The 15659-nt window shown below is 49.5% G+C and overlaps 1 protein-coding gene across 1 annotated transcript in view; it reads right to left on the bottom strand.

Moving 5' to 3' along the window:
* The window catches only part of CACNA1E (calcium voltage-gated channel subunit alpha1 E), a 536064-nt gene that overhangs the window by 367737 nt on the left and 152668 nt on the right, over window positions 1–15659 (bottom strand). The window contains exon 2 of the mRNA XM_082405753.1: window positions 10121–10559. Coding sequence (XP_082261879.1) covers window positions 10121–10545 — 425 coding nt within the window. The 5' untranslated portion in view covers window positions 10546–10559. The remainder of the gene's footprint in view (window positions 1–10120; window positions 10560–15659) is intronic.

Consider the following 15659-nt stretch of genomic DNA (forward strand, 5'->3'; position numbering starts at 1 on the left):
TAGGGAAAGGAAAGTCATTAGAGAACAGACCTAGAAAGAGACCATCTTTTTGAAATCCCTGGAGGACAGGTTAAAAAAAAAATTCAAGGATGTGTGCTGAAGTTCCCCCAAAGGGCCATCATAAAGCCAGTTTCTCGGGGTCACCAGAACTGCGTCGGTTCCCAGGGTGGGCTGGGGGGCGGTGCCCTGTGTTGCTCAGAACTCCAAGAAGGCAGGGCATGTGCTGCAGGCCCCCGCTTGGCTCGTGGTTTCCAAACGTGCTGTTGGCTAGTGATAACGCAGTGTGCTAAAGGCTCATGATTTCTGTGTTCCACTGGCACATGTCCTGGTTTTTGCAAGGCTGTTATATATACTACAACCCTAAGAGCCTGAAATGCCTTGTCTGTGAGTGAGGGGGTTGAACTCTACAGGGCTGCCTGCTCAAGTGCCTTCAGGGCAAAGCTGGTCCTCTAAACGCATGAATCAGCCCTGTCTGAGGCAGTAGGGAGCGATGGGGATGGCAGTGACCTTCCTGACCCTCCTCAAAGCATACAAATTTAAATTGTATTAAAATGCCGGATCATTCAACAGAGCACTTCCATTCAACTGAGCAGACCCTGTCCCACCACCCCCCACCCCCACCCCCACCGTGCCCTTCTGGCAATGACATTTTTACAGACTCTCGTATTCTAAGAACTAACCCAGAGGAGCCTGATTTTGCCAGCAAGTGACAGCATGTGGAAGGACATCCCCACTTAGTCTGACTCGTTCTGCATGGGGGTAGCTGCCTTTCAAGAGTTCAGAGAAAAATTGGTCACGTGGCTTTAAAAATTGAACCAGAAAGCTTCAAGATTGAGACGTCTGGGGTTTTTTTTTTTTTTTTTTTTAATACAGAATTTGTCACGGATGTTGAGTGTGGTGTGAAAGCTGGCAAGAATGTTGGTGGCGTGTTTGAGTTATCGTCTCTCCCAATCTGGCTGCCCCAGTCCCACCTCCCAAGATAGCACAGCTGTAGGGCTGTGGGTGGGAGTGATGGGTGGGATTTACAGGGCTGGGTCCTCCAAGCCTTTTCATTCACCACAGTCCACTGACCTTGCCATCAGAAGAATGGTTAATGTAAAGCAGCAGCAGTCACCCAGCCCTCAGGACCCCAGTTTCCTCATCTGTAAGTGAGGCAGCTGGACCAGATGGGAATGTTGATAAGGATGAGGAGGAGGAGGGGGACGATGATGATGATGATGATGATAAGAAGAAGAAGAAGGAGGAGGAGGAGGGGGAGGAGGAGGGGGAGGGGGAGGGGAAAGGGAAGGGGAAGAAGGAAATGGCTGATGCACACTGACTCTTTACCACGTGCTGGGCACTGTGCATTTCCTCGTTTCATCACCTGAGAGCTGCTGGGGTCCACTGACTTATGCAGCTGATCCCAACCCTGACTGCACCCTCTGTGCCACGGACTTCAGCAAACCTCTACGCCCTGCTGTAGACAGTGATGGCAAGTCACGGCCCTGGAAGGTGAGGAACCCGACATTAGGGGGAAAACAACGAAACAGTGGACTAAGTACTTGACATGTTCTTCAGAAAGGTCAATGTCCTCATCCACAATCTAGCTAAGGAAGAACATGAAACTCTGCATGCTTGAATATTTTTCCCCAGGTCAAATAACACATGGTTCAGTGTGATCAAAGGAAGGTGTGAAGGAGGAGAGTGCCCAAATGACCTGCAACTTAACCAACCTGGGTCTTCACAGCCCATGAGGCTTTACACCCCAAGGGCTGACGCTGGTCTAGACTCAGAGCCCTTGGCACCTTGAGCTCCTCGGACCCCATAACGTGTCTGGAGGCTGTCAGAGGCCGGGTGAGCATCGAGACCATAATTATAACCATATCAACTGTTCATTGAGCAATCATGCATTCATTCATTCACTCACATATATTCACTAAGAGCCTGGGTGTCGGGCATTGCTCCCAGCACTGTCACTAGGGAGGGGACAAGGCTGCGTGGCACTTGTGGGGGGAGGCAGTCAACTGCCTAGGTGATGTGACCCAGAGTTACCAGATGTCTAGTTTAGACTATGTGGTGAAGGGCAACCTCTCTGAGGAGGTGTCATTTTAGCTGAGGGTCAAAATGACAAGAATGGACCAATCTTGTTAAGTTCTGGAGAAAGAACATTCTGGGCAGAGGGAGGAACCAGGGCAGAGATGTAAGCCGGCACGGGCCTGGCCTGAAAGAAGGCAGGTGGGCGAAAGTATAGGGAGGAAGGGAGAGAGGGGTCGGGATGAGGCCAGAAGCCACCCAAAGACCAGGTGGTGTGGGACTTCGTGAGGCAGAGAAAGGAGCTCAGATTTTACTCTGAGTACAAGGGAAAGTTATGTCACAGAATCACGGTTAAATTTACATCTTTTATAAACATCCCTGTCTGGTGAGTGAATAGACACATTCCTGATTACTGAGACGCCAACACGAGGGAGAGGCCAACAGGGAGGCCATTGCAGTGGTCCGAGTGACAGTGGTACAGAAGAGACTGGCAGCCGTGGGGAGGGAGAAGTGCTCAGACTTGGAATATGTTTGGGAGATGTGTGGATAGGGCTTACCAACTGATTGGAAGTGGGAGAAAAGGGCAGGAGAGCAATAAAGGATCCTGAGAATCTTTGGCTTGAGGCAATGCACAGATGTGACGCCACTTACAGAAATGAGGAGGCAGGTGGGGTCAGAAGAGGGTCAAGAGTTCTGCTTTAGCCACGTTAGGTTCTCGATGCTGGTTAGACCACAGCGTAGAGATGCGGGGCTAGCATTTGGCTACAAAAGTCAAGAGTTCTTAGGAAATCTCCATTCTGGAGTCATCTCTATATATGCGGACCTGGTTGAGGTCACCCAGGGAGACTGTGTAGGCAGAGGAGAGGCCCAGAATAACCCTGGGGCTCACCAACATTTTGAGGACCCACACCAGCATATGTGATATAATAAATATGGCCAATATTTACAACAGATCAGCAAGGCAAGTATTATTACTCTCCTCCACTCTAAAAATGCAGAGAGCTTACAATCAGCTCCAGGTCCCACAGTTTACAAGTTTAGAATCAACCCCACTAGTTTGAATTGGGTTCCTGTCCCTTGCCTGGGCTGTGTAGTCAGTGCAGGGGATACTAAGGTGGGCAGAACGCCTCCGTGCAACAAGACAGGCGTTGAAGTCAGAGGGCCTGGTGTGAATCCTCATTAGCTGTGAGATTCTGGACAACCAACGTAACCTCGTCAAACCTGAGTTTCCTAATGTGTCAAATCACATCTTTTTTTTTTTTTTTTTTCATTTTGCAAATATCTATTAAAAGTCTATTACGTGCCGGGCACTGTGCTAAGTGATGGAGACACAATGTGATTCAGACAAACTTCTCTGCTCTACAGTCTAGTGGGGGAGACAGACATGTAAACAGGCAATTACAATATAGCATGATAAGTACTATGATTATGGAAATACTGCTTCCCTCTTCATAGAGTAAGTTGTACCAACCTACGCAGACTTTAAAGTTACACATATTTTCCTTTCTTCCAAATCCATATGCAATAATAGTCCCATATGAAATGTTTCCATTCTTTATAATAGTACCTGTGATATCCATTAGAAAAATAAATAACATGCAAAGCGTCTAGCACATAGCCAGTGCTCAATCGATAGCGGCAGCTGTTATTAAGACTTGGGTTTTTTGACCTAACACCACCTCTAACTTTGCAGCTCATTTTTCCTTTCTGTAAATTAGAAATAATAGTAGCTGGTCCATAGAGTCATAGTGAGGGTCAGATAAGATAGTATATATGAAAATATTTTGGAAGCTTGAGGGAATTATATTACAGCATTAGTAAAACACGGTTTCATGCCCACTTGCTAGAACTATAAAACTTAAGTGTTAAACAAAAGGTCTCATAACCAGTACATTGGGCCTGAGGAAACCTTTTAACAGGTTCTTTGGGAAATAACATTCCATACAAGAAAATCTGCTTCATCCAAAATCACCTACAGTCTGTCTTCAGGAAAACGGAGACCCTTTCCTTGAAGTCTCATTCTACCCTCCCAACTCCCCCTCCCAGAATTTAGCTCCCCCAGGCAAAAGCAAAAATGCTGGAAACAGCCCAGGTTGGTTTCTAGTCTGCTTCGTGCAGCACCAGAGTCCTGAGTCAGTGCCAAGGAGGCAGGATTTGTAAAGCGGGTGGTGTGCGTGTGCCATAGGCTGTCAGCTGTGTGGGCGGTGGACAGGGCCTAGGGAGGGGCTGGGGCTGAGGGAGGAGCAGGAAGCTGGCAGGGCCACCGACAGAGACTCCTTCCTGATTTCCTACTGCAGCAAATCCATGCTCTGCAGAAAGACCAGGCTGCCCTGTCCTAGTGCCACGAGGAGCCTGTCTATAAAATGTAAGTTCGGAGAAGCCAGAAGGCGGAAGACAGAAGAGAGAAGAAGGCTCCACCTCTCCAAGGTGCACCACAGACACGGGGTCCTGAGCAGCCCTGAAGGAGGGCAGAACACAGACTCCCCACTTCCTCTGCTGATTGTTCAACTGGAGGGCCTTGTGCAGTCAGCAACCTGCACAACTGCACAGCTGACCCAGAGAACTCAGTTACCTCTTTCCCTGGAAGCTAGCTGATTGGAATAGGTATCAATTCCCCTCAGTGCGTTTATTTCATCATTCATTCAACAAACAGTTATTGCGAGTCAACTACATATGGGACGTTATTCTATACACTGAAAGTAAGCAAAGTCCCTGCTTTCAAGAAGCTTACATTTCAGTGCAGGGAGACAAATGTACACACATAAAATACGTGTGTGTGTGTCTGCGTCTGTGTCTGTGTGTGTGCATGTATCTCTGTGTTTGTATGTGCACGTATGTGTGTAATGTGTGTGTTGGGAAAATGATAGTAAGGCTATGATGAAAAATAAAGCACAATAAAGAGACAGGGTGACAATGGGGGGAGGCTACTCAACAGAGAGGGGTCAGGAAGGTCTCTCCGAGCAGGGACCTCAGTGAAGTGGGGGGTGAGTGCTCTGAGGGAAAGAGCACTCCAGGCAGAGGGGACAGCAAAGGCGAGGGTCCTGCGGTGAGGTGGGCTCAAGGAATGGCCTGAGGCCAGCAGAGCTGGAGCAGATGAGTGGGGGAAAGATAAAGAGATGAAGTCGAAGACGCCTGTGCATCTTTGCGGGGGAGAAGTCACAGTCAAAGTCGAGGAGGGAGGTCACGCAGAGCCTTGTAGACCATGCTAAGGACTGGGGTTTGTTCTGTGGGGTAAGCGCCACTAGGGGGTTCTGAGCAGAGGACTGATGCGATGGGTTTCTGAAGACTCTTTCATGGAAACTCTATGCACTATCTTTCCAACTCCTTTGTAAATCCTTTTTTTAAAAAAAAAAAAGAAAAAAAAGGAAAGGCAAAAAAGGACGCTTCACTGCAGTGAGGGCAACAGGCTCCAGCAGGGAGGCTAGTTAAGAGGTGGTTGCAGTCATCGTCTTGGGAGAGTTACTCAAACTTTCTGTGGCTCAACTGCAAGTCAGGGGATAATAACATTGCCAGCCTCATTCGATTAAGAGGATTAAATGAGTTAAAGTGTTTAGAACAGTGCTGGGTATCTAGTAAGTACCATATAAGTGTTTATGGAATAAAAAATTAAAATAAAAGGTGGCTTGGACCAGGGAGATGGTGGCAGAAGTGGTGAATTGTGATCTGCTACATTTTGAAGGGAAAGCCAATGGGGATTGGTAAGAATCGGGTGTCAGTGTGAGAGAAATCTGGATGATTCCAACGTTTCTGGCCCCAGCAACAGAAAGAGTGTAAGTTCCATTTACGGAGACAGGGAAGACCATAGGTTTAGGGGAAAGTTGATATTTTGCCATTGGACATACTGTGCTTGAGATGCTTATGGACACACAAGAGAAGGTGCTGACTAAATGGGTTGTCCTTAACATTCAGGGAAGGGGGTCTTGGCTGGCGATAGAAGTTTGGGAGTCACCAGTATATTGCAGTAACTAAGGGTCTGAGGCTGAATGAGATCACTGGGAAGTAAGTGTTGGTGAGAAGAGAAGAGGGGCAGGATGGAGCCCTGGGCTCTCCAATGTTTAGGAATTGGGAAAAGGAAGAGGAAACTAGCCAAAGAGATTGAGGGGTGATTGGCAGGGCGGGAAGAGAAAAGAGTTTTAAGAAAGAGAGAGTGGCAGTGATCAAATGCTGCTGCTGCCGCCGCCACTGTCATTAAAGAAAATGGACACAGAGAATCATCCACTGGATTTAGCAAAGTGGAGGACCATGTAAGCATGGCGAGAGTTGTGTGTCTGACTGGGACAAAAGCCTGATTGGAATGGGTTCCAGAGGGAATTGCAGGAGAAAAATTAGAGATAGAGCGAATAGACAAACAGGCTTATCACGCTCTACGTGGCCACCAGACCTCCACATGGAGTGTGATATGGGGTTGGTCCACAGAAACAGGAGGAATGGCCCGGAACAGGGTCCAGATGCAGCAGGTGGTCAATGCAGGTCGGAGCTCATACAAGCCTCTTTGATTGCTGCTATTTTCCCAGTGAAGTAGGAAAGCAATTGTGGTCATGAGCTAGGAATAGGATGGCAAGAGATGCTGGGGTTTGAGAATGAAGGAAAAAGTGTGTGAAATAATCTCTAAAAGAGTGTGAGGGTGGATGAAAAAGGAAAAGTAGTGGGATTTCTGGGCAGGACTAAGGGTGGACCTGAGGTAGGGGTCACAAAGTTACAGCCAGACCAATGAGCACAGCTATGAATTTTGCTATAGCAATGTTCAGCTGCCCAGGTGCAGGTGGGCAGGTGGGATTTAAGCAGGGTTGGAGTTTTGCCAGACCAGTATAATGGAGCGCCAGAGGGGCAAGGAAGTTGAGGGTGAAAACAAGGAAGTGACCACCATGACGGTGAAGCATGAAGTAGACTACTGAGCAACTTGGGAGTCATCCAGCATCCTGGCCCTTGGCTGCTGATTGGCTCTATCTTAGAAGGTGGCAGGAGAAAGAGTTGAGAGGGTAGGAGGAGACCTCAAGTGAAATGTCACCATTTTTCTCTGGGAAGTATTTTTGGTGCTTACAATGGAGTTTAATTTGACAAGATGGGAAGTGAGGATACGGTTGGGGAGGGGGCAGTGACAAAGTAATAGGATCAATGTCTTGTGGATGCCAGTGAGATTAAAGAATCTTGGAAATGCAGCACCAGAGGGAGTGAACTGGACAGAAAAGAGGTGACGGTCAGACAGTGGGATGAGTGAAACTGAGACCGTGGAGCAGTGCAGTTACGACACGGTCCAGGCTAGCCAAGGAAATGAGGTCTCAGCTGGAAGCATGGAGCAGATTCATCGGGGAGAAGAGGTTAAGGAACCAAGAGGCCAGGGTACAAGAAGAGTTATCTAAGTGGATATGGAAATAACTAAGAACTGCTGGCAGGAGAAGAGATGGGGAGAGAGGCAGTAAACTAAAAGCTGAAATCTTCCTGGGATGAAGGAGAGTGGTCTGGGAGTCTGTAGATGGCTGCAGCAGGAAGGAACAGCAGGTGGTGTTGTCTGATGCCATGAGCTCCAAACTGGCATTTTAGGACAGGTATGAGGAATAATGGTCTGGAAGCAACAGTGAGGAGCAAGGAGACACCTACCCCGCCTTCAGGCTCAAGAGTACAAAGCAGCGGGGGAGGGAAGACAGCCATCACATGACGCGGCTGCAGATCAAGCAGCATTCTTGGGGGAGAGGCAGGTTCCAGTTAGAACAGGAGGTGAAGGGACTGTCCAGAGAAGGCTCTTGCTGATGATGGAACCTGAGTCCTAGCCAGTGCAATATCAGGGAATTAGGGAATTTGGGAATTTGGGGAGGAGGAGGAAGGAGATCAGACTAAGGCATGCACAGAGCCTTGTGGGGAGGGAGTTTGTGGTGAGGAAAAGGGCTTGGTGGCATTGACCACAGAGATCTCCAAACAGACTGTAGTGACGGCTGTGAGTGCTGGGGAGCAGGGAGGGTGTGGCCATGTCACCCCCACTTTCTCCGCAACCCACTCCATCTGGGACCTTGCCCCATCACCCGACTGAAATTGTTCCCATTAAGGTCACCTCCATATTGCCAAAACCCAGTGATTCCTCTCCATCCTCATTTTATTTGACCTTTCCGCAACATCCTACACAGATGGTGTTCTTTCTGACCCACCCTTCTTTTTGATTCTTTGTCCCTGTGCCCTCTGGTTTTCTTCCTACCACTCCAGCCACTTCTTCTCACCTCCTTTGTGGGCTCCTCCTCTACCGCTACTCTTAGAGGTTGACATGACCTCAAGCCATTGGTGTGTCTGCCCTGGCTCACCTCCTCATGGACCCACCCTGATGAAAGCACAGTCTCCCACCATCCCCACAGCCACCCCATCCTCCAACTAGCAAAAGTTTAACTTAGAGAAAGACCTAAGAGTTATTCACAAATTGCTAGCCATGGTGAAGCTAATTTTTCAGTGAGCGTTGGAGGAATTCTTGAGTTAGGTCGTATGACAGGCATTGAGTGACATGAAGAATGTGCAAGACAGTCTCTGCCCTCAAGCTGTTCAGCGTCCTCTTACGAAGACAAGACAGAGGTGCATAAAAATATAGTACTTCTGGAATATGAAAAAATACCAACTATCAGAGTTGTACCGTATTCAAATGGTCATCTACTTTCTCCTACTCATTTTTCAAAGCCATGATGAGATGACTTACCACCTATAAGGTCACCCTGGGAATTAGCCCCATGTCTCGCAACCCCCAAGCCAGTGCTCTTGCCATGGCATCTCAGTGGGTGGTTGAGATAAGAAGTACCGCGAGAACAAGAATAAAAGTCACTGTGCCTTCATAGTTAGAAGCATGGATTCTAGAACCAGACTTCCAGGATACAAATCACTAACGAACCTCAAACCACATTAACAATGCAGTAATTATCAGAGTGACCTTGGGAAAGTCACTTAACTTCCCCGTGTCTCGTTGGTTAAATGCGGACAATAATCGTACCTACCTCATAGTAATGATGAGGAGTAACATGAGTTAATATAGGTAAGGTGCTTAGAATGTTGCTGGCACTTAAAGAGCTATGAAAGGTTTTAAAAACTAACAGCATTAGAAGATGATCAACAGGAGAGAAGGTTTGTTGAGTGCTGAGTGCCCAACTCCTCTCTGAATCCCAGGAGCCTGGTACATGTCACTGAATAAACGAACTAACAACCATAGGAACAGACCACCAGAGATCAGTTAATCTACCCCCATTTGCACCATACAGGATGTCCACCAAAACCAGGTAGGTAAATTCCACCATGACCAGCACCATCAAAAAACACCTGTTGCTAGCCTAACATCTAACAACTCAGTCTAAGGCAAGAGCGATAAAGACATACAGATCACAGGACATGCAAACATGCAGAATAAACACTGGCATCCGAAGGACAAAGTCCCTGGGTGGGATGTAAATCTGGAGTGATTGAGAATTAAATGAAATACTATCTTCCTTTAATTTATGACTCCTAGGAATAAAATCCCAGTCCTCAATAAGCATCAATCAGGGTAAAGGTGGCCCAAGACAGAACGGAGATCCTTTTGCTCTACACAAAAAGATCAGAAATAAAGCCATGGGGGCAGTGGGGAAATCTTGGTCAATCTCTTCTATCCACTGAAGACTTGTCCCCAGAAGTAATCATTCACTCAAGGATGACACCAGAAAGAGGAGGGTAAGCAGCAATTCCGGAGGGAAAAACGAGATAGATGCTTCCCATTTTGGTGGATTCTCCATGGTTTATAGAGCTCCTCTTCTCAGGGAAGTTCAGGGTGTGAATCAGAACCCAGTGCTTTCTGCCCAGGCTCTCAGTAAACTAGGTGCACTTCGTGGGGGGATGGGGAGGGAGGGCTCCAAATGAACCAGCTGTAGCCCTCAGTGAGGTTCCATGCAGCCTAAGGCCGATCGGTGAGATCAATCGGGTCTGACCTCAGGGACCTACCTCGCAGGGTCAAGCCCCTCTTTGGCGGGAGCAGAGATGGATCCATCTGCCTCGCTGGCCCATCCGTTCCCGCGGGACCACCGACCCCGTCCCCACGCCCCCTCGGCTCCTCCCCGGCCACCAGCCGGGCTGACGCCGCGCTCCCCAATCCCGCCCGCCGGGTACTCACTCCCACTCCTTGCGCCGCGCCTGCGGGGTGCTCTGCATCTTGTGCGCCTCGTGGGCCTTGATGATGTCGCGCTGCTCGATGAGACCCCCGCGCCGCCGCTTCATCACCTCGGGGCTCACCGGCAGGAAGGGGCTGGAGCCGCCCTCCCAGCCTGGGCCCTCGCCCTCCCGCACCGGGAAGAAGTTGTCGAAGCCGGCGGCGGAGGCGCGCGGGGAGGCCGGCAGCATGGCCGCCTCGTCCGAGGCTTCGGCCTCGAGCAGGGCGCACTGCTGGGGCCGCCATGCCTCCTCCTCGGGCAGGGCCAGGACGTGGCGGTGGCGGCGGCGGCCCTCGGCCCCGGGCTCAGGGCTCCCGCCCGCAGCCGGGCAGAGGGCGGGCTCGGGCAGCCTGCGGCCGGGGCTCAGTCCACGCATCTCGGGCACCATCACAGAACATCGCTCTGCGCGGGGGAGGTGGGCGAGAGATAAGGGGTGGGAGGGCAGGGAGGGGAGGGGTGGGCACGAGGGAGATAGAGAAGAGAAAGAGGTTAATGACTTTGTCCTCCAGGGCAAGGCTTCCAGCCTGGCCCAGAAACTGGCACACAGTAGGAACTCAATAAATGACCGTTGAACTCAGGAGCATCCATTGTGGACCAGGCTGTGTGCCAGGTGCTGGGTGTCTAGAGTCAAACCACGTAGGTGCTGGGTGTCTAGAGTCAAACAACGTAGACTTGATTTTTGCCCCATGAACTTCAGTCTAGCGCAGAGGACAGACGTTAAAGAAATAACTGTATGCTACTGTGATAAATGTCTCAGGGTGCTGCTATCGGGAGAGGAGAATGCCAAAGGCTGTCCTTCTCAGCCCCTATCTCGACAGCTACCTGGCTGTCCTGGCCCGCTGTGGTGAAAGAATCCCCCTAACCCTCTCCCCACCTCCTCTGGGGAAGTCCTACCCACCACCTGCTGCCCTAACTCTCACACTCTCTCCCGCAGGACCGCCACAGGCAGGCTGTTCGGAAGAACTGGGTCCCGTACATGGGTTCCTTCCTCCTTTCCTTATGCTCATTCGCACAGGATCTGGGGAGCATGTGTGGAATCAGGTGTCTCGGCGGGCTCCCTTGAGTCTCATTCTCCTTTTCCGTGCCAAGGAGGATGTGGCCGGATTTGCCTCTGAACGATGTACTCATTCAATCAGCATTGACTGAGGGCTTACCACGTGCCAGCCGCTGGGCACGCCAAGATGAGCTGGATGTAGTCCACATTCTCCTCGTGGGAGAAAGAGGAAGAACATGAATTTGACCGCACAACGCGATGTGCCAGGATTGATTGCTACGTGAGCTCATAGGAGGGGCCCCCAGTCCACTTGAAGGCTTTGTGGAGGAAGGGACCCTCAGGCTGGGTTTAAGCAGAGCTTGCCCGGTGAGGAAAGGGAGAGGCTTACAGGCAAAAGGGAGAGCATGCGCAGAGAGGATTTTGGGAAACTGAAGGATTCAGAAAGAGTTCCCATAGCAAATCTGAGGTCTTGGGGGACAGTCCTGACTTGAGAGAACCTGAACTTAGCACCTTTTCCAGATTTCTACCTACTGTCTCCTTCCCAGCCAAGAGCCCAACACCTGAATTCCCAGCCTCCTCCCCATCCATGTTCCAAACCACGCCCCTAGTGACACAAGTGGCACACACATGCCCCCTTGGCTCCAAGAAGTGCCATTTGCTCTACACGCTGGGAGGAGCCCTGGCATCCAAATCACTCATACAGGGCTTAGTGAGCACCCACTACGAATTGAGGGCTATGCTGGGCCCCCAGGGGAGGTACCGTCCCAGAATGCTGCCCTCCAGACCCTGCCCCACCTTCCCCAGTCTGGACTGCCTATCAAATCACAAGTCACAAAAACAAAGAATATTAAAATGGGCAGGAATCTTAATGATTGAGCCATATCATTTTACAGGTGAGGGAACTGAGGTCCAAAGAGGTAGACAGTCTTGCCCAGGGTCACACTAGCAATAAAAGTCAGAGCTGGGAGGGGGCCCAGGTTTCAAATTTAGCTCATAGTTTTTCCACCGTATTGATCACACTGCTTCTACCCCATGAAGCAGAATCCCTAGATGCCTCTCCAGGCCCCTCCTCATTACACTAAGGAAGCAGGTAGAAAAGAAAAAGGGAGGATGATCTTAGCGCATAGGTGATCAAGCCTGATGCAAACATTAAATAGACCCTGACCTCCCTGGAGAGAGGGTGGGAGATATCTTCCTTATTTGTCTCCTCCTGCATTTCTAGCACCCGGACTGGTTGTCCCAGCCCTACCAGCAAGCATCTCGGGGATACTGGGCTGGAGGCCCTGGGAAGGTGCTGGTCAGCGCTAGATACTCAGCCACCAAGCTGGGTCAAGAGGACAGGGCCAGGGGAGGTAAAGGGTCCAGGATAAGCTTGGTAGGGAGGAGAGAAGGAGAAAATAATTTCCAATCCTGCACGCAGTTGGGTGGGTCCCTAGAAAGAGTGATTCATGTTCCTCACGTTGTCATTCTGTCTCAACTCTGCTTGATGGATTTTAAATTTATCCTTCATTCCTACAATGTTTAAATGTCTCTCCTCCACCACACACACGCACGCACCCCTCCTGGGCTGCTCCCACTCCCTCCGCAAGCTTCAGCACCGCCAGAAACCCAAGCAGTCTCAGGTTCTGTTGCCTGCAGCCTCCTCTTCCTCATGTCGCCCTGTGGCAGAGGCTCCTGGGCCACCCTCCCAGCTCCCACCAGGCCACCAGGACCTGGCTCCTTGTCTACGCTTCCTGGCCCACCCTCACCCTCCCTCCTGGATTTCCCCTTCCCAGACACTCTGCCAAGTTGAATCACATCTTTGCCAAAATTACAGCAGCAATAATATGCACCACAGCGCTCCCGCTTCAACGGAATCAATTTTACAAATATCAAAACATGAAATTATCTCATCTTTCCTTTAAGAATTCCTGTTAAACAACCCTTCTATTATTGATATAAATGTTCATCAGGGGAATCTGTCGCTCCCACTGCCTGCCAAGCTGGCCAGTCCCCAGGTCTGGCTATCATCAAGCTGAGAAAACATCTTTCATCTCAGGCAATTTAGACAAGACAGAGTCTACATCTTCCAGGGAAGGACATTTGAATCTACTCTATACTTAGATTTCCCCCAGCCCCCAAATTCTGGCATTCCTTGAGTTCCTTGGGATCAGGGATTTTGTCTTATCTTTCTATATCCAGCCCCTAGTACTGAGTTCAACACATAGTAGATTGCTGTGGTGGTCACTGGTACTGTTGGCCAAAGAGTCTGATTATCCCCTTCCTGGGCACATAATAGGATGCACTTGCGGCCCCCTATGGTTGAGCGGGGTCAAGTGATCGTGCTGCCCAGTGAGTTGTGAGTGGAGTGCGCATGTCACTTCAGGGCTAAGCACTTAAAGCCAGTGCGAGATCTCTAGATCTAGAGGGACAGGCAAACTTTGTAAAGGACCAGATAGTAAATATTTTAGACTTCACAGGCCATGCAATCTTTGTTGCAAATACTCAAATTCTGCTGTTGTAGCCTGAAAGCAACCAGACAATATGTAAATGAATGTTTGACTGTGTTCTGATAAAACTTTACTTATAAACTTTTGTAAACTTTGCCCTTTCAAGTGCACCTCTTGGACACCATCATTGTCACTCAGTCTGTGCCCACAGGAGCAGGTTCTACAGAGCAGCAGGCAAAAAGAGAGGATGGAGATCCACAAAACAGAATCAAGGGTGGACACACCAAGTAAGAAGCTTCCTGAGGGCGAAGTGGCTGTCCTGTGGGCCCCACCCCCAGTCCCTAGGGGAAGGAAAACAGGTCCTGCGGCTCTGAGATACTGACCTAAGAATGAGCTCATGAAGGCCCCGAGGGCACCTGTCTTATACCTCTAACTTTGCTTTCCACTTACCTCTCTTCTTTTTCTTTGTTGCTTTTTTTTCGCTAATGTGTAGGGGATGGGATCTTAAATTATAGGGGTCCTGAGGAGGAAGAGGGCTTAGTGACACATTTACAATCCAGCAGCTCCATTAAAAACTCTTCCCTTGCTTGTCAGGCCACATGGGGTAGCAAGGGAAGGGCTCTCCTTTCCACTCCAAGGTACCCCAAGTACCCTGCACTGCCAAAGATGCTAGAGCCAGTAGTCACACTCCGGCCCGCCTCTGAAACCTTCTCCCCTCAGAGCCGAAGTCGAGATCTTCCTCCACAAAGGAACATTATGTTCTTTGCACCATCTTTCCCTTTATATCCTATCAAGAGTTTTAATTTTATTCATCTATTTTTGATTGCTTTAGTAATAATGGCCCATGCATCCCCTTGGCCTCTCAGGCCCAGCAGGTGAGTCTGCCATGTTGAAGACATGCATCTTCCCCTCATTGGGTTCAGGCCCATCCCACTCTCACCCCTCACTTTCTAATTCTTCCAGAACATGTGCATCTTCCAGCCACCGTCTGAGAAATGGATACACTAGGAAGTCAACAAAGTCACAATGTTCTTATGAATGTACTGCCTTTATACCCTGAAAGTTTTGAGTTCAGCAAGGAGGAAGAAGTCACCATGGAATACACCACCAAGCTGCATGGGTTGGGAGAGAGTGAACAGAAATGGGACTGATAGGGCTTCCCCCGTGGCGCAGCGGTTGAGAATCTGCCTGCCAACGCAGGGGACACGGGTTCGAGCCCTGGTCTGGGAAGATCCCACATGCCGCGGAGCAACTAGGCCCGTGAGCCACAGTTACTGAGCCTGCGCGTCTGAAGCCTGTGCTCCGCAACAAGAGAGGCCGCGATGGCGAGAGGCCCGCACACCGCGATTAAGAGTGGCCCCCGCTTGCCACAACTAGAGAAAGCCCTCGCACAGAAACGAAGACCCAACACAGCCAAAATAATTAATTAATTAATTAATTAATTAATTAATTTTTTTTAAAAAAGCACTAAAAAAAAAAAAAGAAATGGGACTGATAGGCAGTAAAAGGTGAGTGGTGGGCACACATATGTGCCTGAGCTGGACTTGATATATCCCAGCCATGTGCCCTTTGTCTGCCCTGGGCAGGAAGAGGGCAGAAAGGTCCCTATCCCAACTGTAAGAAATGAACAATCACAAGAGGAGAACACTTTTAAAAATAAGATACTACACAACTGAGATACCGTTCTGAGTTCTTTTCTAAAAATGATGCTCTAGAGAAGAGAACTGACACAATTAATGGGCTTCCTGCCCAGTGAAAGAAAAGGCAAGGAATAACCCTACTCTTCATCTTCACCCACCGGCTCAGAGAGGAACATTCCTGGTATAGTGATAAATATTCATCTAGGGATTCTTATCTGAGCCAGCTTGCTACCTGACTACAAAGGAGGAGTGAAAGCTGGGTTAGTTTATTTGCTGTAACCTCCCAAGGTTGTGGTTCTCAGGCTTTAGTGAACCTCAGAATCATCTCCATTGCTGGTTTTACAATAGAAGATTCCTGGGACCTCCCTCCAGAGATTCTCATGCAATAGATCTTGGGTGGGCTCAGGAATCTGCCATTTTAATAAGCACCACCCTACCC

The sequence above is a fragment of the Balaenoptera borealis genome (genome assembly GCF_965194805.1).
Source record: "Balaenoptera borealis genome assembly, chromosome: 1".
NCBI classification, from domain to species: Eukaryota; Metazoa; Chordata; class Mammalia; order Artiodactyla; family Balaenopteridae; genus Balaenoptera; species Balaenoptera borealis.